Source organism: Pyxicephalus adspersus, chromosome 3 (assembly GCF_032062135.1).
Source record: "Pyxicephalus adspersus chromosome 3, UCB_Pads_2.0, whole genome shotgun sequence".
Classification (NCBI taxonomy): Eukaryota; Metazoa; Chordata; class Amphibia; order Anura; family Pyxicephalidae; genus Pyxicephalus; species Pyxicephalus adspersus.
In genome coordinates, this window is record NC_092860.1 from 118,256,306 (window position 1) to 118,279,713 (window position 23,408).

Here is a 23,408-nt window from a genome sequence, read left to right on the forward strand (position 1 = left end):
TCTTGAAAAGCATCATTAACAATTCCCACACACCAGCCTGCAGGATGCTCACCTATTGGTGGTCATTTATAAGTGAGTAATACCACGACAAATCCTGCAGTAATGGTACCAATAATTATTACATGGGAGGAATTATATTGTTTTGCGGAAGCAGAAAAGCATTTTCATTTGGACATACAATTACATTCAACACCTTTCAAACAATGAAGCTGATCCACTACAGAATAGAGGCTGCTCACCTAGTAAAGTGTTGGGCTGATTTACTAAAGAGGATATGATTATGTACTCAAAAGTTATATAAACTTTAAATTCAATTAACCAATTGTTTAAAAGCAACTGCACAAAATTGGGTATTCAGATTAAACAGAGATGCAGGAAACAAAAGATTTATGCTTGCATGTGATTGGAACAATAAAGTGAATACAAATTTTCTTTATTCACAAACCTAAGTCAACATACACATTGCTAAAGCTGGGTACACACGTGCAATATTTGTTGTTGGAAAGGATCTTTCATGATCCTTTCCATCGACTAAGGAATGCACGATGCATGAACGAATGCTGTACATACTGCACCGTTCTGCTCTATGGAGGGGGGAGAACGACAGAGCTGCACCCCGCTGCTCTCTCTCCCCCTTCACTTACATTACGATTGTTTGCCGTCCATCGTCTGTGGATCCGCCAGGACAGTCGCTCGGATGATGGACAACAGGCGCTGTACACACGCCAGATTCTAGTCCAATATCGGCCCTGAGCCGATTATCGCATAAGAAGCATTGGACGTGGGTACGTAGCTTAAGTACTCTATTTTAGTAAATTACTTTGTAGTCTTTTGTGCCAGATATTAATTGGAAAAAAATATAAAATAGGCACAAATATAACACCATTTACTCACAGAATACAGAGGGAGATACAATCTGAATTATAAACTAATTATATTTGTAACATTAAATCTCAATGTACCTACCGGCTTTCTATTGCAGCTCGAAATTCCTGCTGACTGATCACATTTCTGTTGTATTTATCAATTTTTCTGGAGAAAAAAGACAAACAATGTGCCGGATATTTAGTAAAATATATACAGAAATGATTTCAAAATTCAGCTTTCTGTTTTTAGCACTTTATGATAGATTTATATACCTGCTTTTACTTTATTAGCTATATTATTTTAAATGATAACACACAAAATAAAGTAACTTGTTTTGCTTGTATGAGGTAAAAAGTCTTCTCATCTATTTGAGAATGATTTTTTTACTAGCGAAGAACACTACAACTGAAAACCTAATAAACTATTGAGATAAACTATTATAATGATGGTTAGGAAAACATTTTTATTTATTCATGGTTGGAGCCTTCATTTATGCGTGAAGACATCCTATATATTTTGAGGTACTCCAACATCGAGAGCTCCCTGACATAATATCAGGATGTCAACCTGGTATCACTGGATGTTACAGCACCACCTCTGTATACTTTATAATCATATAAGGCAGAGGTTGGCAAACTTTTTGGACTACTAGGCCATTTCAGGAGGTCAAGAAGGCACACTAGGCCAGAAGAAACAAGGCGTCCAAGGAAAGGTTTTTTATTTATAAACAACAACAACAGAATGTCATTAAGGTGATTGTCAGTGAGCTGAGAGCGCAGGTTGTTCTTACAAAACTAAATCTTGGAAAACAGCTGCTCACACGAATAAGTGCTGCCAAATATTGCAATCACACGCTTGGCACGGGCTAACAACATTGGAAACTGAGCATGTGGCAGCTAAAGGTAGAAGTCAATGTAAGTCTCTGTAGGTGTGCACATGCTTGGCATCGAAATTCGACCGCATCGAAGATTCTACCGCTTGAAAGTGCTGTTGCTGTCGTTGCACACTGAACACAGGGCTTTATTGCCGTGTTGGACGAGGAATAATCTGTCAGTCCATTCGGGGTTGAAGACATGACGTTCGAGGTCAACCTTCCCGGGACTGGTAGCTGCGCGTTGCTTCTGCTCTTTAAGCATAGTAATTGGGGTTACTGTGCAGGAACTCGATGATATCGCGGAAACTCACGATAACGCGACAATTCAATTAGGCCAAAATCAACAATAAATAACTAGGGGGGCGTTAGGCGGGACTGGAATACTGGCTAAGCCGTATCCGACATAAAGGCTGGAGTTTGCTGACCTCAGATATAAGGTAAAATGACAACAGGAACAGTGGGGACCCAGAACCCCAAAACATATATAAAATTCCCAAGATATATCAAGTCAAATGTTTTTGTTTTGGATAGCATGTGGAGGGATTTATCTCTGTTTGTGTCATGCTCAAATGGGCAAGCAGAGGTCCTCTCATTTCAACCAAATCACTTTTTATTTGTCAAGTCTCTGGGACAAGATATGAAGAGACCGGCAGAGGTCCTAACTATTTCCTTTTTCTTTTAAAACTTTTTATCTTGAATGGAATATGAAATTTGTAAAACTATCATCATTTTTTTTTTGGGTGGTGGGGAGTAAATTAGGGTTCCATCCGGGACATTTTCCACAGGAAGTAAGAGGACATCTACCCAAAATGAGAGAAATGCCCTCTTAGGCAGTTGTCACTCAGGCAATTGTCACACAGTTGTCAAATGTAATTTCTCTTACTCTCAGTTCCACTGGCAACAATAACTCATGAAGAAGTGAATCTGACATTCACCAAATATTCTCTGATGGAGAATCCCCCAGCACCATGTGTTTTGAAAGACAATAATTGATTGACAAGAGAATGTTTTGTGAACGTCAATTTTACTAATTTATAAATAGATCCCAAGAACAAATAGAGAAAGTGAATTTTTCCAGCAGGGAGCAGCTATAAAGAGATGTTCGAACAACTTTATCCAAAACTAAAAAAAAAAGGTTAAGCTTTAGATATCATATATTTTATAATATAAGTATGCAGATAAAATAAAATACAACTTACTCAAATGTGGCGAGTAGTGCCAAGAAGTCTGATTGAAAGAGGTTAGCCAGCTTGGCTTCCACTGCTGTTAGAGTGGACACAGGGCTAAAGGCGCCTTCTCGATGAAACCTGGAAGCAAGGGGTAACATATTGAAATGATCAGGCCTCCAAAGAAAACATTTGTTTAATTGGAAATGTACTGCCAATCAACTATCTTTGTCTAATTTAAACAACACAAATAGGCTACACCAACTCAAACCTTTTGTCCTAAATAAAAGTGCATTGTGCCATGAGCAATGCAACAGTAGTTTAGGATTTTCCTTGGATGCCTTTAGCCTTAACTTGCTGTTTTATGCAATTTAGCTACTGTTGTGCAAGTTTTATAACTGACAAATTTTCCCACTTTAAAACTAGTTCCAGGCCTTGTGTAGAATCCTCCCAACACCTGGCCAGTCAACAGGCATCACCGCAAAAACCTGCAGATGGTATGGGTTTTTCACCCAGGACCACCCTATGTAAAGGACAAATTGGGCAACATTGCTGGGTCCACTAGTACTAAAAAAAAATTGTAATCCTATCTGGTTGTCCATTTACATACTGGCAGGTACTCCAGAGCTGCAGCACTCTTTCTTTAATCCCCTGCAGTCTTCTTTTGACTTTCAGTGCACCTGACACCGCAGCAGATAGTTTTCCATTTTAAACAGTTGTCAACAGAACATATCACACTAGAAGATTAATCCTTTTCTAGATTTTATTTCACTTTCTCATCCATTGGCATTGCATTCATAACAAATAAAGAATATGCATCTTCTAGTGGTAGCTCTGACAGAAATAAAATCTTAAAGAGGTTCTGACCCCTCATCAGTCTATACAAACTAGGTGGCTTTATATACAATTTAAACATGCAGGGGCCTATTTATAATAGATAAGGTTACCTGCTCTCTGTTCTAATGCACTATGATTGGACTTTTAATCAAGTAGAGTGCACACAGAAATGTTGTACAGGCATCTTTTTGTGCTAATGCCGGCACAGAAAAGTGCACATATTCACATGACTGTACAGCCGTACCTCTTTTTGTACATACCGCTTTTTTACATGATCCTCTAAATATACATTGATCTGTATACGGATAGACATAATAGTCTTAATTTACAAAGCTTTAACACAAGGATAAATATCTCATACATTAGCCATGTGACTGTAATTTTCAAATTTCAATGAACCTAAATGTCACGTTTATGAAAATAAGTATTCCCAACCTGGGAAGTTAGCTTTGTGAATTATGCTTCATGGCTTAATTCTTCATATCACCAGAACAGCAGGTAATTATCACTCTTTTTAAAGGAAATCTAAAACATAACTAAATGACATTTACGAGATATATTTTTTAGGAATTTGCACTAGCCACTTAACTAAACCTGTACTATTAGTGATATGCAGTCTGCCATTGTGGATCTGATTCTAAACATTTTTGCTGCCTGGCTCTTGTTGGCTTGAATCATGTGAATCACAGACCTAAAGCAAGCATGCAGAACAGGATGGTCTCCTAATCTGCACCTTTCTCCTTGATCAGGGACACAAAATGCTGTAACTATTTTCATAGACGGCCAGGCAATTAGCATTTCAAAAAGGAGAACATCGTCACAACAGCCTTCATAATTAAGTAAAGGTTCCTAATAAACCAAAACTTGATCTGATCACCTAGTACAGCAGTCTATATCACCACCTAGTGGATACATATGTAAGTGAGGGTAATATATCTGTTAAAGTTTCTACCTGAAAAAAAAAACCTTCTAAACAAATTACCAGCAAATTTTTCATAGTTGATGTTCTTGAAGTTGGTATACTATGTAATCTCCCATCCCTTACCTGTGTTTTGGGTTGGAGAGTATCTTATGTGTGATCCCTTTTTCACTGCGGTCTTGAAAATTCCTAAGAAAGTCCATATAGCTGATGCCAGACAAAGAGTTCTCCAAGCCACATCTTGCCAGGAAAAGGTTTAAGTGTTCTTCTTTAAGTTTTAAATCGAACTTCTCCAACACAGTGAGGAAATCTGCCTTCTCAACCTTTAGAGAGACATAAAGTATCACACTAAATTAGAATTCCAGTCTTTGCTATACTGATTTATTCATTGTACTGCACACTATCCACACACAGTAATGTATTCCTTCCTTTTTTTGAGGGTTTTCTTTAATAGTTCTCTGTTCAACTCCACATTCAACATATAGTGAATAGATTATAAATATACATTTTTATTGTTGTACTTGAGAAAATGCATTATTGTAAAATTATTCAAAAGGGAGTTTATAATTATTGTGCTTATATTTATCTAATATTCATTTTTGTTTATCCGTATTTAATGAACAGCTCTGCGTAATATGTTGGCGCTAAATAAATAAAAATAATAATATTAATATTTGTCTTAGCACCAGGTTTTTAAAATCATTTTAACTACAAGGGGGCCTCATTTTATCCACTGAGGGCTACACAATTGTAACTCCATATAAAGATAAAAGCATTTTGATAATTAACAACAAAGTAACAGATGGATTGTCAGTTATTGCAGTAAGAAAATAATTAGGAAAGTTTGGATAAACTTTGTATATATTTACCTGACATTTTCAAACAATTTAGATAATTGAGAATAATAGCAAGGGTATCACATGAACACAATACCATCTAGAATAAAAAATCAAGATCTTCTAATGATGGAAAAGACTAAAAACAATGTTTTTCAGGGCATTCATAATGGCTACCTTGTTGGAGCAACTACATGCAAAACAACATTTTCATTTGTGTGAAAAAAGGATGAAGTCAATACATAATTTTGTCTTCACTTTCTATTTGGCCCACCTTTCCAATTCTGTGAGGATCATACTTCTCAAATTCTTCCTTCATGCTCCGGAACCCCTCTCGGAATTTATCCTTTAGCCATCTCTCAATGTTAATAGAGGCCTTTCTTTCCAGTTCTGCTTCCGACATTTCTCTCAAAGTTTCTAAAGAAAGACAGTTTGAGAAATACACTCAACAAGGAAGCTTTTATAACCTCCTGAATAAGGACCATGGCATGATATATATCTTGTTGCTGGTGAGTTCAGAGCAGAGAAAATTTTATCCTGAAAATTTTACAAGGTATGTCACTACCTTGCTGTCTGGATAAGTGAGTAGAATGTTACTCACCAGCAAAGGCTTATACACCATATAAAACCAGTGATAGGATCCCTAGTTTAACTCTCCTAACGTCATCCCACACAGTCACCATAAACACCAATAATGACTGGGGCCTGACAACAGTAACAGTTTCAGTCAGAAACCCTTTACTGGTGTCCTTTGCAGATCTGTTCTGTTGCCCTGATTTAAAGGGTGCCCTGTCATTCCTAAAATTAAAATAAGTAAAGGATTGTTAATTGTTCACTGTATAGGATAATCCTGATTTGGGATCAATAGTGTGGATTTTGAAAAGAACTAGGAAAATTGAGCAGTAAGCACTATGGTGTACCACATACAAGCTGGAAAACAGTTTGCACATGTAATACAAAAATATGGCTGTTTCCCATATACTTCCATAACTTAAAATTGAACATGGAAACAAAGTTTTTTTTTTTATATAGTAACTCGTACTGATATGTTGCTTTACAGCAAGTTGATCTTATAATTGAAAAGATGAAACACAACACATTTAGCTCTTGTTCTTTCTTTACCTTTCTTATTTACAATCCTAGAAGTCTGATTTTTGATTTCATTTCCTAGTCTCTTCATCAGTGCGTCACTTTTAATCACACCAGTCCCATCGATATCATACCTAAAACATAATAAAAGCAGGATGATATAAAAGCACAGTCAAATAACATACTAATACCATTGATGCACTACATAAATATCTTTGTTTACAGTGCAGACAGGGTGCCACTTTATTCATATATAAACCAATCATCAGCTATGTATCATCTCTGCTATCTGCCCCCAAGACGATCTATTTTCCTTGCTGCAATGTAGAAATTGCAATTGTAAGGAACCATTAACCAGAATTGTCTGCTATCTATTACCTATTATTGACATACCATGGCTTGATCCATACTAAGTATTTGGGAAGGTGGTTATCTTGGTAGCAGATCAGGGCAGATGCTGCCTCATGTTAAACCCACCCTCTATGTACCCTATGATCTGAAGATTGGTGGATGAATGATGAAGAGGCAGCAAGAGAGGGTTCAAAACAAAGATCACAGAAAATAAAGGAAAAGCCGGGGAATCATTGCTTATAGATCCTTAGCTACAGCTTCATCTCCAGCAAGGATAACACCAAATATCACTCCAAATCTCATGAGCAGTCAGAGACAACAGATTATTATATAATTTAGTTAACATTTTTAAATGTTTCAATAAATTATATCATATTCCTATTTTACCTTTGGTATTTCTATCACATAATATACCGTATTTTTCGGACCATAAGACGCACTGGACCATAAGACACACCAGTTTTTAGAGAAGGGAAATGAAGAAAAAAAAGATTCTGAAACAAATAGTGTCCTAAAATATTTTATGTGCATTAAAAACCAACAGCACAGTCATAAACACATGTAATAAACCCTGTAAAGTAAACAGCAGCATTTAGAACCATTATTAACAAATAAAGTCAGCAAAAGAGAAAATTACTGTAAAACACAATAACGAGAGACTTCAGTAATAAAATAGTTTGTGTTGTGTATGTGTGTGCTTTCACTGTGTTTGTGTTGTGTATATGTGATTTTACTATGTGTGCTGTACCTCACTGAAGATCCTGGTGAAGAGTGATCTTCAGTGAGGTTCAGCACGCTATTCAGGGAACACTCTCACCATGATTGGCTGACAAAGTCATGTTGGGAAAATTCTCCCAGCTTTCCTGCTCCCAGCAACTGACTTTGTCAGCCAATCTTGCTGAGAGTGGGAGGACGCCGGGAGCAAGATATAAGAGTGACAGGAGTCACAGTCACTCTGGCCGCGCTGAACAGGAGAACAGAGTAAGTAAAAGGCAGAGGGGGAGGAGCTATACAGGGGGGACGGGCAGCAGCTGGGGAGGAGCTGAGGCGGGGCTTACTATGACTGGGCAGGCTAGTGCAGCGCTGCCTGGCGCGGTCCATACCCGTGCTCAAGCTCACCGCTCCGGGCACAGAGGGAGAGGAATGGACTGTGGAGAGACGGCCTGGGCAAGCTGTGAGGCGGCCGCGGTCCAGACCCGTGCTCACCGCTCACCGCTCCGGGCACAGAGGAGAGACAAGTAAGAAACATATGTTTAGGCCACATTTGGACCATAAGACGCAGGGACTTTTTCCCCCCACTTCTGGGGGAAAAAAAGTGCGTCCTATGGTCCGAAAAATACGGTATGTGACACACATTCATAACATTCTGACAACCTAATCATACATAGATACATAGGTATGCGGAGACAGTCAATGATTCAGTAAAATAAAGTAAAACAAAAAAAATGAATAAAACCTTTTGAAAAGTTTGTTGAACTCTGCATCCTCCAAATGGAAGCCAAGTTGTGTCAACAAATCTCTGAATTCCGGGGATAAGATCCGTGTAGTTCCATCTGTTTTCTTTTCTGAAATTAGCTCAGAGAGTTCTGCAAATCTGTTTTAGGACAATAGTGGTATTTTGAAAGCAGTATGTCAAGTAATTGTTTACAATACAACTAAACATGTAATATTTTTCAAACATTTGTTTAAAATACAGCTAAACACACATTATGTAATTATGTGAATTGTGAGAGTGAAAGTTACAAATGTCACACCCAGCACTGATTTATTGCTGGTGAGTAATAGAGCCCTTGACACCTTCTGCTGTGATCTAAATTGAACACAGAAATAATGCTCCATGATTTAAGATGTCCACCCACAAAAATGTTGGAAAATATAGTAACACGTGAAAGCTTGGTTGCAAAGGGTAACAATTCAAAGCCTGAAACTTTCAGAGACTGACACTGTTATAATTAATAGATATACACATACCTTATATCTACAAAAAAAGGTGGACAAACCTTCCTCTCTCTGATCCTAAAGGTGAATATGTACATATAATGAACTTAATCCAGGCAATTCTAGCTGAATCCAGTGATATTCTTGTCTCTATGAGTATTCATAAATAAACCTCTAAGGCAGGGGTCGGCAAACTCTGGCTTTTAGGCCAGATACAGCCTAGCCAGTAGTCCATTCCGGTCTAACGCCCCTCTGGTCGATCCGGTCTAATCCTGGCCGACAGGGGTCGGCAACCTGTGGCTCCAGAGACGCATGTGGGGGTAGGGGGTAAGGGGACCTTTGTATGAATTGCGGAGGAGGGGGATTTGCTTTCAGGGGCGTTCCCTCTCCTCCATATGCATTGCAGAGGGGAGGGATTTCCTTTCAGGGGCGTTCCTTCAACTTCGTATGCATTGTAGAGGGGAGGGATTTTGTTTCAGGGGCGTTCCCTCACCTTCGTATGCATTGCGGAGGAGAGGGATTTCCCTTCAGGGGCGTTCCTGGTGGGAGCCATCAGCACGGGACTCGAGAGAGAGTCCAGCCTAGTGTGCCTTCTTGGCCTCCTAAAATAGCCTATTAGCCAAAAAAGTTTGCTGACTCCTGCTCTAAGGAAAGGATTACTTGGAAAGGTCAAACTTATGTTATGATCCTCAGTGTTGCCCTTTAGATAAATTAAAGGACCATCCTCGAGTCCTATGTCAGCTTAATTACAAATTTTCCTTCTTCAGTAGTCATATATGAAAGTGTGAGTTCTCAGTTAATCAGTTCCCATTTATGTCACATCTTTGGATACAACTCCTGGAATATCATTTGATCTACACAGACTGCATTAGTAGGTAGCTGAACTTACACATGTGTGGTCTTCAGCTGTGTGTGGACTTGAGATGCTGTCAGTAAAGTTTTGTCATCTTTTTTTCTGCTAATGGGATCTAGCCATGTTGGCCTTCCTGATGGGACAGGATCTCTTATTGCTGCATAAAGCTCTTCAAACTTTATTATAGTCTTTTCATTAAGCTTCAATCTGGAAAACCAAGAAAAATAAAGACCTACTGTAAATAACTTGTACACAGATAGTGTATGTAGTTATTAAAAACAATGGTACAAATAATTGTAGAAGTAATAATTATAACAAGGTAAAACATTTAGGCACGTTGGTGTTGCTCTAAAATACAACAAGACACAACAGCCCATTACGTGCGAAAATCAACTTACAAGTGTCAGTGTGGAGAGTCTGACTGGTGGATGTGGGCAACATACATGAAGTACAGGAAAAAAGATCATTATCACAATAAAATCATATATTAGTTGCTTTTAAATCTTTTAAATGCTACCCCAAAGCTTGAAAAATATTTATGTAAAGCAGGGCAAAGAAAATTGGAATTTATGGCCATGGCAATTCTGAGCACATTAGAGAGGTAAAATCTGATATATATTAACAATATTATTTTTTATTTGAGCCAGTTTTATTAAACTCCTAATGTGCTGTGCACTAAACTGATAATGTTGTCTTTGTTGATTTCATAAAAGAGAAGGGGAAAAATAACTTAGTTGAAAGTGAAGCCTTGTTAGCTCTGAATAGTCAATCACATGTAAGGAAAATTTGGGGATTACAGAGACCTAATGATGACAACATTGGGTTAAAAAAAGGCATGTAATGAAAGCAGAAAGGTTTTCTATAAAAATTTCATTAGGATGGTGATGAGGTAAAGCGCTGTGTAATATGGCAGCTCTACATAAATTCTTGATCAACATAATAACAACAAACATTAAAGGCAAAATATAGATGCAGATCAAAATGTAGCTTAAAGACTAAAGGTGAATATTCAATTCAGTCTGCCATTGTTGGGAGGACCTCCGAATGATGGTGACATTCAGTATTTTAACTATGAAGTTTTTAGAAGCAGACATCATCTTTCCAGAATTTATGAGATTCAGCTAAGAACGATCATTAAATAAGATGTAGTATTTGTGTTAGGATGTGAATTTTTGCTTATTTTACCTTAAATGCAATTCATGTTATCATATTGCTATACTGATTCTGTTTTAAAGTAAAATGTAAAAAATGTCTAAATCAGTTAACTACAATACAAAAAAGAGATTTACAAGTGACATATATTAAATGATTTCTAGTCACATACCGTAAAAGAAGTTGCTGATATTGTCTGGAGCTTATAAGTCTTCCAAGAAATTTTGTTAACATCATGAGCAAAATGTCTCTGTAAAGTAGAAGACAGCAATGACATATGATTACTTTGAGTCAGGTCACCAGGGCTTTTCTCTACAGTGACAACCCAGAATAAAATGGAATCAAACGTATCTAATACCTTGTTTCATGAGGGTGCTGTGTTTGGGTAACATGTTACATACTCCTCAAATTCTAATTCATTTTATTGTATACCAAGGCCATCTTTACTGACACCTCTAGGTTTTGTATGAATATATTTTAGGCTATAAAAATATGGAATATTTATGACTATGTATTTTTGGGGAAAGAGCTCATGATGGGAGAAGAGCAATATTTGGCCACTATGACCACTATGTTCGCCACATCCTATCATCACAGTGTCTGGTACCTGGCTCTATTAGTAAGCATAAAAAAAACACAAAAAAAAAACACAAATAGGAACAAGGAACTCTTCTTTATGGGAGGTTGTAAACATTAACCACCAGGGCCACTTTTACACCCGTTTACCAACTTATCTAAGGAGACATTTTTTAATCCACCCTCATAAAAGTAAGCATTTACAATGACCACCAATGTAGCAGTACTGACAGTGTGGTATTGCAGCAATATAACAGAGACACTGAACAGAGATGTAGGAAAGCATTCATATAACACTTTTCAAGATGGAGATTTACATTGGCCACAATATTAAGGGACACTGATGCAGAACTACAAATCCACCAACCTGCTCACTTGTCCTTTGCCTTCTGGATCATTGTTTTTAAACAGTTGCCTGAGACTGAAATAACCACCAGACTTCAACTTCTCACGTAATATGTGTTCCAACTGCAACACACAATCATGAAGTTTTAGAAATGTAAGTAACATGAGTTTAAAAAAATAATAAAGAAACAAGAAAAAGTAATGCTACTTTACTGTGACCCTCTACAAAGATTTTGAGGTCAAACATTCTAAACATCTCAAATAATGCTAATGATATTTCTAACACATTATAATGTTCCAAAACAATGTATCTAAAATGTGATAATGGAATAGGGTGCAGTTTGTTACCTATTCTATTGTATTTGTAAGTCACAAATTATATTTGTATACTGTAAATGTCCTTTAAAGAGAGAAAGAATTGGGGATTGCATGCTATGAGTGAGCTAGGTTTTGTTTTTGAGAGCTCTGTAAAGATAAATATTATAATAATGCTTAGTAACAGTCTTGCTGGGATGGAAAATGAAAAATATTAACAGAAAGAATAAATCTGACCCATGACACTTTTTTAACATAGATCAAGTGATCAGATGCCAAGGCTTTCGAACAGGTGGCCAGGACTTTGGACAACCCAAATTACAAATTTACTCATTTCTCCAATTCAACATTTCTGGCTTATGTTAACATTTCTCTCTACATCCATTTTAAGTGTTTAACAAGTTGTTGTTTCTTTCATTTTGAAACAAACAGAACCATGATGTTTTTTCAGGATGCATATTAATCACAGATTTAATAACTTTACAAATCCCCCAATACCAAACTAACAATAATTCTACATGAGGAAAATGACCATCATATTTTACCTCATCCACTTCAAGCCTTAGCTGGGTTCCAGGTCGGGAAACAAGACTGGACCTACTGCTGGCTGTACTCACTCTGCTCTCAGCTCGACTAGCAATGTCGGCTCTCTGACCTGCAGGTAATCATAGAAGGGAAACATTTATTGAATATTAAAAATAAGAATTATCATTACTGCTGTTAGTGCTTATACAAGATTTGTATCTACTTATTTAGTATTCTGGGCACATATCACATGCTCAGTGTGGCTTACAATATCTTAGTTTAAAAATAAAATAAAAAGTGTACATGTTTTAATGAATGTCACAAATGCAGAGGCAGAACCCTTTTGTGTGCACAAAATTAAGCACAAGCAGCCAAAAACTAAATTACCATGCACTGCATATATAAAAAGAATCTTTAATTATTGTAGATTAATATTGCCCTGAAAAATGATAGAAAAGATGTGAAAACATAGGGGGGAAATAATAGGTAGGATGATTTTGCAAGCATTAGGAATGTAAGAGGATTGCCATATTGGGAAAACCTTCCTCCCTAGTCTTTCCTGCAATGGCTGAAGCAAATCCTAATACTTCCCAAATTGCCATCATAGAGAGGAAATAACCCCCCCCCCCCCCTCTTTCATATTCAACTTCTCTTTATCCTTCTACTACTTCATTCAGCCTCATGTCATAGAGTGCTAGAAAGGTTCTTTCAAGTATTGGCAGCAAGTGATTCACAACCAACCACGGTTACTTGCTACCAAGCGGAGGTGACAAAGCAATCTTAGATATGTATTAGATGGTATTATCTTGCACGGGCAAAACATAAGCTGATGGAAAGCTGGCAAAAATAAGTAAGTGCATGATGGTATATTTTGAAAATGTAAATTTTTTACTTTAAAGAATCTATAAATATTTATTTGATTATTTATTATGTGGGCCCTCTAGATCTCCTGAGAAAGCGGATGGGTTTTCAGCTAAATGCGTAGAGAATACTAGATCAACTGGAGTCCCTATTTGTCTGGAATTGTTCACCTTAATGGTGAAGGATTTATGTGCATTTTAAAGATAAATAGAAAAATTATGATTGTTTTAATACATGTGCTGCATTTAAATGAAATGTTTAGGTATAATAATACATGTATACCATTTTGTTGTTGCTGCCTGAAAAGTCCCAACTCTTTCTTTTGCGTTTTTTCAATTGGATCAATTAAGGGATGTGGCAGATGCTAATAAGATAACCAGGTTAAAGAATTATTTAGTTCATATGTTAGGAGCAGACATATGCATACTCACATATGTATTTGGTATATAATTTTTCTATTTTAATATAGTTAGAAAATGTGATACCAGTCAACTGCTAACATTTGTGGTGAAGCCAACAAGTCTTTCTACCCCTTAATGCTTCCAGTGGCAAAATCTAACTCTGTTATACAAAGCCTTCAGAGAATAAAGCCTAATATATTAGTGGTGATCTTTACTGTGCTGAAAGAATGTAAACAATGATATATATTTTTGTAAAGACACAAACTCCTATATGAGAAAGTTTTATAAAATCAAGGTGCATATGCACAGAATATCTAATTTTAGAGTTGAACATTTATGACCATCACCGTACTATGTAATTTGAATCTTTTTATTCTTAACTTTTTATTGTTTATCTGATCAAATATTGTTATACGTGTCAACATTACTACAATATACATTTATATTAATATAAGTGGCTGATAATGAGATCGGTAATGGCATGCCCCATATATCTCATTACAGATGTATTTAAAATAGATCAGTAGAGATGGCTATTTTACCAAATTTAGGTGATTAGTGAAATTACTGCATGATTCTTTTTGCTACTTTCATTTTCTGGTAGCTTATTATTGTTATTAACGTGTATTTATATAGTGCCAACATATAACAGAGTGCTTTACAAAGTCTAAAGCCATGTCACTGTGTCTCAAAGGGGCTCACAATCAAATGTTTAGAACAGTAATGTAAGGGATTAATGACATTTTACTTTTATATATGGATTTTAGAGTGCCAGTGGAATTTTAGAAGCATTGTGGGAGAAACAGTACACACTCATAGGAAATTATGTCATTTCGCAGCCCATGCACTCTTGAGATTCATAATGGTACCTTTTGATGTCCTTAATCCTACAGCAGGTAATCTGTAATTACTATGTACCTGTAAATCTGGCACATTTAACAGTTGTAGTGTAACGTATAACTTATTATTAGTGCCTAGATTGTGCAACACAGGCAACGATATTCCCACTCCTAGCCCTAGCATGTTTGCAGTACACTAAAATATTATGATTACTGTGTTAATTAAATTACATGGTGTATGCATTTACTTTTTTATGATAGGAAACACTGACTTAGGTTACAAATGTGACTATATAAATAAATTCAGACTAGTAGTGCCACATCTATGCTTCTTTCTCGATTCCCTTGTACAGCTATTCTTGACTTGCGTACATTAATGGTTGTTTTTTAACATACTGGTTTATTTGTGTATTTTTTTTTTACAATGCCATTTTCTATATTAACCTAAATAAGCTACTAACAATATATTTTGTATTTTATTTTTCATTAATAGGACATGCTGGTGTACACTTATTTCTAGTATTCCCTGGAGATTATCTGTTCATCCACTAGAGGGAGATTTGTACAACACCCAATGATGCTAGACCAGTGATGACAAATCAATGCATGCTGCCTAGCTAAGGTGCAGGCTCTCCAGCTTTAGGAGAATAAATGGAGGTTATTATTATTAGTATTATTATTATTTTTATTATTACTAAACAGGATTTATATAGCGCCAACATTTTACGCAGCGCTGTACATTAAATAGGGGTTGCAGACAGACACAGACAGTGACACAGGAGGAGGCGAGGACCCTGCCCCAAAGAGCTTGTTATATTTATGAACAATTTGCATAGTGACTAATTCAACAAAAATGGTTACTTATTTGTTATGTGATAATTAAGCAACATTTGCTAATTGGGTCAAATTTCCCCCTTAAATTAACAACATTTGCACAGCAGAATTTATAAATACATCTTACATGTATCTGTTTTTTCAGTAGTATGCTCAGGACTAAAACTATAGTGAAATTGAACATATATACATATATATTATTTCTCCCTGTTTGGATCATTTTGCTTTCTCAAACAGAAAATTACAACCACTAGTGAGGGAGTCGTTAAAGGGCCCACCCAAAAGTTTTATTTGGCCAACAGCTTAAAAAACGTATACATTTAAAAAACTAAAACAACTGTAATATAGCAAAGTTCCGACCAGTGATTTATCAATCTGAGGTGCCTACTGGCACTGCAGGCACCTGGAATCAGTTACAGCAGCAACATTACCTTTTTTCACCTTAAAAAGAGGAGAAAAAAACAAACCAATTCATTATAATATTACCAGTTTTATGGGACATCGAAATAAGGTTACCCACAGCAGGACCTCTCAAAAAAAAAAAAAAAAAACAATACACTAGTATGAACTTAGCCTAAAAGTGACCTAAAACTATTATAGGTTCCCTTTCAATATTTTCACTGTTTAGAACTAGTTTGCACTAGTTTGGGAATCAGTGAATTGCCATAATACAAGTAGACTACAAATGTTTAAACACCAATCTGGGCAGGAATTTTAGACCTATACAAACTTGTTTTGCATTTTGCAGTTTTGCATTCTAATGACACTGCTTCTTCAGGGGAACTAAAACACAAAGTTTATGAGGGACTAAAATGCATGCCCAAAATATGAAAACTAAGTTTCTGTGGTATTAAACATCTTTTTGCTGGAACAAACATAGGAAGTATCTTTTCTAAGACCACAGCAGAAAACTGTTAATATTATTATGTACAGTGGCTTTAAACTTTCATTACACTTTATATTGTTTTCTTGCTGTACTGTAAAAGGAACTGTACATTTAAATGTAAAATATTGTGATTGATATGCTAATTACTTGACATCTTTAACTTGGCCTAGCATAAAGATTCAACCTTTATGTGTCTGCATTTTTAATGCTTTATGTTGGGATTGGCATCCTATAGCCATGTAGTAATTTCCTGGTTATACATACTGTAAATGCAAGTAGTTATCCCATTTGCTCCAAATAACTGTCACATAAATATAAACAGTGAAGATTTTTTAAATAACCTAATGTATTGATGATATATTTCTATATAAGTTCTGAAATGTTATTTTTTATTTTAGTACCGTCAGTAAGCATTCATATATCACGGAGACCATGAGTTGAACCAACTGTCCATCCTGCACAGTTAATTCCCAAAGTAATTGTTTTTAGATGTGACACAACTGGTATGTAGTGAAAGTCAATATGTGAACTTCATGACCCCTGACCTGCTGAAATGTCACAGACTTTCCAGACCATTCTTATGCAAGTTACTACTAGTGGCTGCTTAGGCAATAGAAACTGTACTGTCAGCAGTTATAGGAAGAAGTTCCCTCTAATGGCTGTCAAAAAGGATATACAGATATTATTTAAAAAATATGTGATATTGCTATACAAATATACAGTATATGTCCTCCTCCACCTTACCATCTACCAGTAATCTGAGGCTGTATTTGTTCCTAATGCTTTTTGTGTTTTTCCCAATATTCTTTTCATGTCATCTACTGCCCTTTTTTTCATTTTACTCATGTTATCCCTTACTTCCATATAAACTTTCAAATGCTGCTTCCCCACCTCTTAGATTGTAAGCTCCTTTGGGCAGGGTCCTCTCCTCCTCCTGTGTCTTTGTCTGTGTCTGTCTGTCATTTGCAGCCCTAATTTAATGTAGAGCACTGCATATTTGGTTGGCAATATATAAATACTGTTTAATAATAATTTAAAACTAAATCCCACATCTACAGCTTTAGATCCCAACATTTTGAGTGTCTCTGCTGCTTTATTGACTCCAAATACTTCCTTTGCTGTCATGCTCTACGCCCCATTAGGCTACAGGCTCCTAACTCATCAAGCTGTTGACAGATAGTAACTATCCACTTATAGGAGGAGAACTAACTATTCCCTTCATAAGCTCTGGTTAACTTTATCCTCAAATTCTTCTGACTTCTCAGCTTCTTCACAGGTTCTTTTTTTCGGAATTCTCAACCTCTTCCCCTTGTACTTTCCTGTACTACCTTAGACAGGTCATAATATTAACTGCTTTTACTAAAATCCTTCAAATTCATTATTTCGGTATCACAAACACGACTATTCACTCTGTAGAGAGGGCAGACTTTTCTGGCGTGTGATAGTGATGGATTTACTGGTTTACATTTTTTTATGATCGAAGATGTGTTTTTGACTGGATCGGTACAAAACTTGTTCCATGTTTGTGAAAATTTGTTTGTGCTTGAGCCTACTTCCATACATTCAGAGGGCAGGTGCTCACCAGTGCTTACTGACTCATCAAAAAAATTCAAAGAAAAAATATCTCTAAGTAGTATACTGGTCACATCCCCATAATAATTGCATTTAAGCAATATATATAAGAAATAGGTTCAGTAAACCAAAAATGGCAAATGGCATATATATATATATATATATATATATATATATAGCCTTGGATGATTAAGCAACTATAACATATATGTATATCACTGAAAAACAACCAATAGCATCAGATGGTCTCCACACAAGTATTACTATTCTGTCTGGTTGCTGCCATGCTTGGAACTATGATTTACCCTTCTAACATGCTACACATCTGATGCCTTCTTGGGTATTGTATATTTCCCATGCTCCTGAGGAAGCAGTCATGGCTGTAAAGCATGCTGAAGCATTAGGAACTGATTTTTCCAATTTGTATCAAGACCTTCTCTACATGCTGTATTACTTAATTTAAGCAGGTAATTATAGAAATTAAATATCATTATGTACAAGAATTTTAAATTATGTTTAAAATACATGATGTTTAAAAAATACTTGTAGATGTTTGTGACTAAACATATTTTGCCAAGTCCAATTAAAAGGACCACTTTGGTTCATTAAATGCATTGTGTATTGAATACCTGATTAATCTCTAATCAACCATGTTGCAATATCTATATTATTATGTGCACAATATCACCTACAGTGCAGCCTCACCATAAACAAATAAATTGTAATCTTCCAGAGCATCCTATCCTTTCAAATATAAGCTGGCATTGTCTTAGTACATTTAAAAATACAAAATGCATTCGATGGGCGGTAATTAAACATTCCTTCAAACATTCCCTTGTGGGAATCTTCCAGGTTCATGTGTTTGAAAGGCAGTAATTGATTTCCACCTGGGAATGTTTGAGGGGATGTCTTATTCTATGTTTTATGAATAGAACGTTATGCAACCACAGATAATTACAATACTATGCAAATCTCAGATCATGCAAATCTATTAAAGGTAAATACATTTTCAAGGGTTTTTTAATCTTTTTTTTTAAAAAAAAAGGGTCTTTCATTAAAAGAATACCCAGTGATCAAGCCAAAAAGGTCTTTTTAATTCAGGTGCTTACTGGTATGAGGTGACATCTTCATCACAACTGTGCTCATGGATTGTTTTTCGGTCAAAAATGCCCTTGGCGAGGACTACAAGTGGCCATGCCAATGCACTTTGAGCAAGCAAGGCTCACTGTGGTCACTAATCAGGAATCTAATAAAAACATTATACAGCTTACAATGGATCATGTATAATGGAGTGCATATAGATCGGAAGTGGCTGGAGGAGATTGCCAGAACTGCAGTCCAAAAAAAGATGAGAACAGTATTTGCTGTTTTTCATATGCACTGCTTGAGAAAATTAAATATCATCCAGTTAGGGCTGAGATTTGCTTTAAAATCTAGCTCAACGTTACACGTGCATCCCACCAAACCTCAGCATACAATGAGATGAGAACTACATAAACATTGAAACTTCTAATGATGTGATATGTTGTTAAAAAAAACAAAACACTATTTTTAGGGATATTTGCATTCTTCTAACTGGAATCAGGATGTTTTTTTCTTAAACTGTACAACTGCACAAAATAAAACATATAAAACAGAGTGTTATGCTTCAGTATCGCCCTGTGTCCTAATGTTATTGATTTCTGTTACTGATTGCAGTTTTCATAAAGCGTAAACCCACCTCAAAGTGTCAGTTGACTTGGCACAGAAACAGTGAGATATATACTAACTCCTTTTCCAATCCATCTGTGAGTGTACTATTTTTCTCTATTCTTTGCATGTTTCAGCATGATAGCACCTCAGGATAGGTGTGCTATAAATTGGATTATATTATTTAGTATTTCCAGACTTACCGAATATAGGCAGTCTGGTGCTGCTTTGATCGGAGGAGTGAGTGACCTGCACACCTGGTGGCACATGATGCTTCAGCGGTGTAAGGCTCCTGTCACTGTAATAGGAATTGGCTGTCTGGTTCCTTCTAGTGTACACTCCTTCTTCTTCCTCATGCTGCACTCCCCCTGCTCTAGAAAATCCTCTGAGAGACAAGGTGTCTGGGTCTCCTAGGCGGGATAAAGGATGCTCAATAACAGGCAGGCGTGGATCTGAAGATCCAGGTGGGGAATATATGCGGCCAGACATCCTTTGACAGTCAACTGGCAAGACCTGAAAAAGGAAAATGGAAATGTAACCTGCACTACAAATATTTCATTGAAAACTCATCCATCCTTCCTACCGCTCCTCTTCTGCTGCTTCTCTTTGTAGTTCTCTTCATTGGCTTCCATTTCACCTGAGAATCAAATTCAAGCTCCTGTGCTTTGACTTCAAATCCCCCCACAGTTCTTGTCCAACCTACCTTTCTGACCTGAGAGAAAAATACTCCCCTAGCCGCTCTCTTCGATCCTCAAATTACCTACTAATGACTTCCTCACTTATAACCTCATCACATGCATAGCTCCAAGACTGTTCTGGTGCTGCCCCAACTCTCTGGAATGGTCTTCCTCTTCCTATTCGGCTTGCTCCTACTTTTTGCTCATTTAAAAGAGCACTCAAAACCCATTTTTTCAAACTTGCCTATACATCATCTTCAGTCTTTTGAAACTACTTCCCACCACTACATATCTCCTCTCCTATTGTGTATTACTTCCCTCACCTTCTAGATTGTAAGCTCTTCGGGGCAGGGTCCTCTCCTCCTCCTGTGCAACTCCTATTTAATGGAAGGTAATATTACCAGTAAGGCTAATAGCATTTTCTTTAGGATTTCAGCAATGGCCTAAATTAGAATTAAAGTCCCACTTTGAACTTTGGTGAGGTGCTGAACTCAGGCAGGTGTTTTTTGCAGAAAGGGAGAGGAAATGTCCCTTCTACAATAACTGTTCTTACCAGCTGCGCATGCGCAGATCAACATCCGTTGCCAGGCAAACCTGGCATTCCCAGCTTCCCTTGCTCATGCCAGGAACTCCCGCACGTCATCCTGGCACAGCCAATATACATGAGCGAAGGTCATCTACAGGAAGAAAAGACAAAGGAAGATGGAGGCACCCCGCAGTGGGACAGGGATAGTTGAGTATTGCAGGTTTAATTCATCTTTAATGAGGCACGGAGCTACAAATGGGCCAGACACTTTAGGCCTGATTTATTAAAGCTCTCCAAGGCTGTAGAGGATACACTTTCATCAGTGAACCTGGGTGATCCAGCAAACCTGGAATGGATTTCTTCAAAAGTCACTAGCTATTTGTTAGCAAATGTTTTCAATCCTGGACTAGATCCATTCCAGGTTTGCTGGATCACCCAGCTTTACTGATAAAAGTATATCCTCTCCAGCCTTGGAGAGCTTAACCAAATCAGGTCCTTTGTATTGACAGACGTCCTGTAGACTGTGATTCAGCATGTGAATATACAATACACTGTTTAGCCAAAGCATTACAATTACCTGCCTATCATTGTGTAGGTTTCCTTTGTGCCACCAAAATAGGTCTGGCCTGCTAAGGCATGGACTGTACAAGACCTCTAATGGTTTCCTGTGGTATCTGGCAGCAATCTTATCAGCTGACCTCATAAACTCCACTGGCTCAGCTGTCCTGACACCTTTCCATAGAGTATCCTGCTACCATCCCTTCCCCAGGTACATGGCCATCCACAAACACTATGCAATGTAGTTTATATATCTGGCATATATTACTTTTTTTATGTTTGTAATACCCTATGTTGCATTTCAGCACTGCTGATCTCCTATGACCCTTTTCTAGTCCCTTCTTGTCTACATACATTCCAGTAACAGAAACATGGCTTTTCACACGGCAAGTTTCCTGATTATAACAACAGTTTACTGTGCCTGCTAAATCTCCTTTAAAATGGCCACTTTAAGTCTCCATTGAAATCCCATGTAACAACACAGGAGCTCAGTTCAGAAACAAGGACACATTGATGTCAACCTAGGAAAAGAAAATACCTGAACAAGAAAAATATGGCAGGTATAATAAAAAAAGCAGCAGATTTACAAATACTGAAAATTACTTTTTTAATTACATTACCATATTATTAATAAACCAGGCGTACAATAATAATGTACATTCCAACCACGCAATGTAATATTAAATTATGTAAATTACCTGCATGGCGTCTCAGTTGTTACTTGTTCTATACCTTGCAAGCATATATTGGCATAATAGTGTGGCAAGAGCAGATGCAGTCTGTATATTGTCTAAATCCACTAAGCACCATGTACAAAAAGCATCTTTTTTATGCAAACTATGACAAATGTTGTGTGCACGTAAAACAAAACAGCACACATGGGGGTATTTAAATTTCTGATTGTTAATGTCGGGTGACGCTTTGGCTTTTTTCCACATTTGAAGAACCTGGTGAATACATATGGGGCACATTAAAATATAAATCCCTACCACCACCACCACCTCCCATCCTATTCATCAGTGCATATAAAACACTTTACATTTTCATTTATAATCCTTCACAGAAATGTTATGCAAAAATAAAATCAAAGTTAAGATTTTCTTAATAGCAGCAGCAGTTAACAAGTATTTCTTCTGAAGCCCTTACCTAATTATCACAAAGTTAATAGTCTTTTAATCCACCAAAACATCCCGGCTATTCATGCAATTAAAGCCCCTCTTTGTACTGTGCATTTAAATTCAGCCCACTCAATGACATCGCCTGCCTAAGTTTCAGGTTTACACTGCTGTGCATGAAAGAAACAAACTTTCTCACTGATTTCTTCTTTAGGTTAACAAATTTTATATAAAAAAAACTCACTGTGAGTTTGAATATGTAGTTTTCTTCTGTAAATCCTTATTATCCAGGCTTTCTAGGTTTGTAGTGCTCTCAGTGTTTGTTGTAGTGTTGTCTTCCTTTATTGTACAGAGACAGGTTGTCAGAGGCAACAGAGAGAGTTCTAAAATCTCCTGCCAGTGTATTGTGATGGAGGCTGTGGCCAGCACTGGGAGGCATGGATGTCAATCAGTGCTGTAACCAAGCCCCATCCTTTCATAGGAATTGTGAATTGATGTGACAGCCACACCTTTCCCTGATCACTACAACAAAAACAGGTAGTGTAAGGTAAAAGCACATGTAACATTACCAAAAACATTTTATGGAAGAATGATAAAGAAAAGAAATATAAAACAATCTTGCAATGCCTGATAAAGAGTGTAATATAAAGCCAATGTTACACCGACTGCAAACAGTAACTGTATTACATGAAGGAAGATAGATAGATAGATAGATAGATAGATAGATAGATAGATAGATAGATAATAGATCGATAGAGAGAGAGAGAGAGAGAGAGATAGATAGATAGATAGATAGATAGATAGATA

General features: G+C 36.8%; 1 protein-coding gene across 1 annotated transcript in view; it reads right to left on the minus strand.

Annotated features, from left to right (window-relative positions):
* Positions 1–22,967, minus strand: part of LOC140327013 (EF-hand calcium-binding domain-containing protein 6-like) — a 47,609-nt gene extending 24,642 nt beyond the window's left edge. The window contains exons 1-12 of the mRNA XM_072406136.1: positions 22,846–22,967; positions 19,929–20,238; positions 12,664–12,773; positions 11,826–11,926; positions 11,055–11,132; positions 9,767–9,937; positions 8,396–8,533; positions 6,622–6,722; positions 5,774–5,916; positions 4,790–4,986; positions 2,941–3,048; positions 967–1,032 (exon numbers count right to left, since the gene is read on the minus strand). Coding sequence (XP_072262237.1) covers positions 967–1,032; positions 2,941–3,048; positions 4,790–4,986; positions 5,774–5,916; positions 6,622–6,722; positions 8,396–8,533; positions 9,767–9,937; positions 11,055–11,132; positions 11,826–11,926; positions 12,664–12,773; positions 19,929–20,214 — 1,499 coding nt within the window. The 5' untranslated portion in view covers positions 20,215–20,238; positions 22,846–22,967. The remainder of the gene's footprint in view (positions 1–966; positions 1,033–2,940; positions 3,049–4,789; positions 4,987–5,773; positions 5,917–6,621; positions 6,723–8,395; positions 8,534–9,766; positions 9,938–11,054; positions 11,133–11,825; positions 11,927–12,663; positions 12,774–19,928; positions 20,239–22,845) is intronic.
* Positions 22,968–23,408: the final 441 nt, after the last annotated feature.